The sequence below is a fragment of the Argentina silus genome, assembly GCF_951799395.1.
Source record: "Argentina silus genome assembly, chromosome: 11".
In the NCBI taxonomy this organism is placed as follows: domain Eukaryota; kingdom Metazoa; phylum Chordata; class Actinopteri; order Argentiniformes; family Argentinidae; genus Argentina; species Argentina silus.
In genome coordinates this window covers 8485337-8490959 of record NC_139665.1, presented here as the reverse complement: position 1 = coordinate 8490959, position 5623 = coordinate 8485337, and the positions used below count along the sequence as shown (strand labels likewise).

The 5623-nt window shown below is 46.7% G+C and overlaps 1 protein-coding gene across 1 annotated transcript in view; it reads left to right on the top strand.

The window, feature by feature from the left end:
- The first annotated feature begins 2664 nt into the window (after window positions 1-2664).
- The window catches only part of LOC310812313 (Krueppel-like factor 13), a 16846-nt gene continuing 13887 nt past the window's right edge, over window positions 2665-5623 (top strand). The window contains exon 1 of the mRNA XM_083680817.1: window positions 2665-3430. Coding sequence (XP_083536943.1) covers window positions 2995-3430 — 436 coding nt within the window. The 5' untranslated portion in view covers window positions 2665-2994. The remainder of the gene's footprint in view (window positions 3431-5623) is intronic.

The window sequence follows — 5623 nt, the reverse complement described above, 5'->3', positions numbered from 1 at the left end:
GTTAGGTTTTATCGTGGCCGGTGTCCTGAACACCACCATGTTTTTGTTGCTGCCTGTAGTTCGCGGTTGTCATTCAAGCCACGCCCACCGCTGAACCCGTTGACATGACGACGCACGAGGATGAAAACAAGTGCGGAAGAATGTTCCCGCTGCCATGACAGGAACGACACTTTCATAGCCCCGCTCTGTGTTTTCAAATGTCAGATATTTCAAGTGAAACACATTACTGTTCTTGACACTGACGAGATAATTGCCTAATCATTGTATGCTACACCCTAAATGTGTGCTCTAGGCTTAGACGTCTATGCTGAAATTGAAATTCACAAATTCATGGTAACTTCAGAGTGTTTGTGTTCCACCTGCTCAACCTTACACACTGAAAGTCCGATAACTGGACAAGGCATTAAAGCAGCGATCAATGATTTTTGAGTCATTTCCCAAAATGATTCAGATTAACGTGATTCCTAAACACCTTTATGAGAGCCAAACGAGTGTTGAACTTCACCATAACCAAGGCAAAAAAAACAAACAATATGTTTAAAGTCCCGCTCCGAAGGCCAAGTGATAATACTGAAAAGAACTGACATGCTGTGTTGATTCACTGAGTCCTTTCTTAAAGTCCCACTCCTATAGCCCCCTCAGCCGGGGGGCCTCCCTGCTCACACCCCACCCTGCAAGCTGCTGTGTGGCTGCGAAGGCTGCTGAGTGTGTAGGAGAGGAGTCATTAGTGAGTGTGTAAGCGCATTAGACATCTGAATGAAACAGGCCCCAGCACTGAGCCGCCCCCCCGCGGTGTGTGTGTGTGTGTGTGCGCGCATGTGTGTCTGTGTTCCTGCATGCATGTGTGCATGTGTGTGTTCCTGCATGCGTGCATGTGTCCGTGCATGCGTGTGTGTGTGTGTGTGTGTGTGTGTGTGTGTGTCATCATGGCTTAGAGCTGAGCTCTGGTTCACACTGTGTCAGTGAATGGAGTGTGTCAAGGGTTACCCCCCTGACCCCCCAAAAGAGGCCCACGCCATACTTGACCTCCCAACAGACCACTGGTACAGGCACAAGAAAAACACAGCCCTTAGAAGTTTAAGGTTTTGGAGGTTTACTGAGCTATGCTTGCATGATGAAGACCAGTGTGTGTGTGTGTATGTGTGCGTGAAGATAAGTGGTGGAGACCAGTGTGTGTGTCTGTGTGCATGTGCTTCTGTGTGCATGCACACGTGTGTGTGTTTGCGTGCACATGTGTGTGTGTGTGTGTGTGTGTGTGTATGTGTACAGCACGTGTGACTGATGCTAACCTTGTGGCACTCACTCTGGCACTCACACACGTGGTGATATTTTAGGCCTCTGCTCCAATTCAGTTGAGTCGTTCAGCAGAGAACACACAGTGGCCCCCACCCATTTCCTGTACCAGAACTCTTTCAGAGTCAGATGGTCATCAGAGTTTCTGACAACAACAACACCCCTGACGAGAAATGAAACCTCTCGGTTCAGATATATGCCGTCATTGCAGAGGAAACCCTAACCGCAGCCCTGAGAACGCTACACAACAGGTGTTCCAATGTGCTTCCTCTCCTTTCCCCCAATGTTATGAAACAATGGCAGAGATGAGTAATGTGTTCAACTTCTTTTTTTGAGTCAGTGAACCCAATAGTTACACCATTTCTCATTTCACAATAATTCTGCTAGCTAGCCAACTCAATGTTTGGATAGGATTATTGCAATGTAGGCAAATCCAAAGTCACACACGTCTCTCAGCTCTCATAGCTGTCCGTGATTGGCTACTGTCTTCCACACCTCAGGGTCAACAGCTATCATTGGCTGTTCTCATCCTCCCCCACCAAAGCCCATACCTCAGCAGTACCCAAATCCCCAAATCTGTCCCAATCCGGAAGCTTTTCTTCTTTATGACTTCCCTCTAATTGTTAAGGCTTTAGGAACCTTTGCTCCCATGTAAGCCTGATTGTATTGTTCGAATGTGTATCTGTGTGCTCTCCAAACAAATCAGCTGTAGAAAACACACACACACACACACACACTCACACACACACACACACACACACTGACACTTCCAACATCCTCTATGAGAGAACACCGTGCACAGATTAATGACATTTCTTCCTTTCATCTCAATATGGATCATGCACTTTATTGAATTCCATTACAATGAGCACGTCCTCCGATTTCTACCTCCACCAGCCTCCCCTGTGGTGTACTGAGTGTTCTGTTGTGTTACAGTACTTGAGAGAAGATAATACATGTGTGTCTCCTGCGTCCCTCCACCCCCATCGTCCCTTCACATCCTACATACCTCACCCCTAGTCATGAGGTCGTAAAAGAAAAGGACATTAAACCCAGACAGACTGACTGCTCGTCCATGTGTTGTTAGTGGCCAGTGGGAATAGAGAGAACAGGGGATATCCTCTCGCTGAGTGTCCTGTGGGTGCCCCAGTCTGCCCAGAGTGAAATGCCCTCCCCTGGTAGACAGTATGTACCGTACACGCATGTACCGTGTTCTAACTCCTAAAGCCAACTTAGCATTTCGAGTTTTACGGCCGGCACGGGTTCCTTTCGAGGCCGTTGGTGTCCAATGGATAAGCAGCTGCAATGACGATACGGTCGTACGCGTCGTGCCGACACGCCTCCAGCATGGGAACCGCGGTGGTCGGCACCGCGCATTGAGCTGTCACACACGGCAGGCGGCAGGACGCAGGCGGTGATGGAGCTGGCAAATGAGATAAAGAAAAGTTTTTCAACATGTTTTAACTGTCTTCATTCCACAGAGCGGTAGAGGGATTCCTACTCGACGTGTTTGCTCTTTGATGATGATCTATTTGCGACCAGCATGGAAATGATTCGGAGAAGCCGGTAGTATATGATAGTGTGGGAGTTTTCTATTGATAGACCAAGCTATCTCTATCATCATAAAGGGGTCGACGATTTGTGTTCTTTTTTTTTTTTTTTTTTGACCGCGTCTGCCTTGAGTGTTGTATTTGAAAGGATATGGATCATTTTGCAGCTGAGTGCCTTGTGTCCATGTCCAGTCGGGCTATCGTTCATCCTAAACAAAACCGGGAGTTCAGAACGGAGAATGCTTGCTCTCCAAGGAGCGGAGAAGATAAGGACTCCATGGTGAAAGATTCCTCTCTATTTGTGGTGGCCAGGATTCTAGCGGATTTCAACCAGCAGACTCCTACCAACACCGCCGAGCAGGCGAAAATAAGAGACGAGTGCTTCTTGTCAACTGTCCCAGAGGATGGAAACGCTGCCACACCTATCAGTGCGAACGTCGACCCTGACCGTGCACAAAGAAGCAAACGTGTCAGAGAACGAATCGAGCCCGAATCAACCCAGAAAAAGCACAAATGTCATTACTCAGGTTGTGAAAAAGTTTATGGGAAATCGTCCCATCTCAAAGCTCATCTAAGGACACACACAGGTTAGTTGGGTTTATGGCCAAATGCTTGTTGTGGGGTAGCCAGTAAGTGTTGAGAATTATAGGTATATGATATGTATTTGTAGCCTGTGTCTCAGTGTAACTCCACAATATACTATTATTTATCTCAGATTCAATAGTAATTGTGTAATTATCTTGAAGGTGTGAATTGACTGTGCTGGCCGTGAACGAGGTGCAATGCTTCATGAATGCAAAACGTGTCACACAAGGGTGCGCAGTTATCTCTGCGTTTACTCATTATAAACAAGGTCAAATATCTGGAAAAATAAATTGCCCACCACTTATTCAATTATCTTTAAATGGCCGTTTCTGAAGTAAGGTATACGGTTACTATAGTTGAACTGCTCTATACATTTATACTGCATTGTGAATAAGTTAAGAGTCCGTGGTCAAGTCCCCGGAGAACGAGTAGCGTATGGGGATGTAACTGGTGGAGTATTTAATACAATTACTCAAGTATGTACTATAGGAATGTCTGATACCTAATACCTGAAGTCAAATCAACTTATTGATAGTTCCAGCGACAAAGCCAGCCCTATAAGGAAGGATGGAGAGAAAGAGAGACAGAGAGACAGAGAGAGAGAGAGAGAGAGAGATGGAAAGAGAGAGAGAGAGAGAGAGAGAGGGGGTTGGTAAGTTCTGCAGTAGTTCCCTGTTTGACTCTAAGCTCTTTGTTGTGATGTACCACACCCCTGCCAGACAGACTACCAGCTGATCTGGCCAGCAACAGACGTAGCTAGCTGAGCTCAGAAAAAGAGGGAGAAGGGAAAGAAGAGGAGGGTGTGTGTGTGTGTGTGTGTGTGTGTGTGTGTGTGTGTGTGTGTGTGTGTGTGTGTGTGTGTGTGTGTGTGTGTGTGTGTGTATGTGTACACTTATGATGCTGAATGCAAGTTCTATCTAGACCATTATCCTATCAGACTCTTCCATTATGACCCTGTCTTCCCTCGGTAAAAGGACTGTAATCAGAGGTGTGTCACTGACCCCCTCCTGACCCCTGACCCCTAATCCCTAATTGATCTAGCCTATAACTAGACCTACCCTGTATCAGTTGCACAATATTGACACCACAACAATGCCTATATCCAGACCTACCCTGCAACACCTGCACAATACTGACACCACAACAATGCCTATATCCAGACCTACCCTGCATTATCTGCACAATAGTGACACCACAACAATGTCTGTATCTAAATATATCCTGCAACACCTGCACAATACTGACACCACAAAAATGTTTATATCCAGACCTACCCTGCATCACCTGCACAATAGTGACACCACAACAGTGCACCAATCTTATGGTCAGAAGCACGCTGCCATTATATGGGCTTTCCAAGCCTATGTATCTCTCTGTACCAAACGTTGTGTTATGCAACCCATCTCTTTGCTTCACAGCCGGAGTAGGTTGACATGTCTTTCACGTTACAAGCCCGTGTGATGCTCCAAGTCTATGTCACAATTCTACCGTTGATGGTGAAAGACATGAGATGCCTATGGTTGTTATGATTCTCCAAAGCCCTCTTCTCATGTCACATACATGAGAATGTTACACAAACCATACTGAAGCCTTGTCTCATCGACAGTCAGATGAAAGGCTTCCAAAATGCTGGAGGTCTGAGTCATAATCATACAACCCCTCCTCCTCCTTTGAGACTCTAGCTGATGTTGAGATGGCACCCCCATTGGGGGGGGCGGGGGGGGGACAGGCATCCAGTCTAGACATTTCTGAGTTAGATGTCCACTGGTGGAAGTAGAGACTGACCTATGGTGACCCCTAGAGTCTGTCCTCCTTCTCAAGCTCTACCCGCTGTCACCATAAAGAGACCTCAACAGGGGAGGCTGGTGGAGGTAGAAATCGGAGGACGGGGCTCATTGTATAATGCATGGAACGGAATGAGGAATGGTATCAAAGACACACCATTCCTTATTCCGTTCCATGCATTACAGTGAGCCCCGTCCTCTGATTTCTACCTCCACCAGCCTCCCCTGGACCTCAACTAAGATGGACATGTTATCCTCAGCTGGTTTGGAGATGGTCTTGCTTGGTCTTGAGATACGACTCGTATGACTGGATGTGTCTGTGCTGTATCAGGGGAGGCTCATTGTAATGCATGGAAAGGATTATGGTATCAAACACAGTGTAGGTTCTGAGGGTTAAACCAGGATACGTGT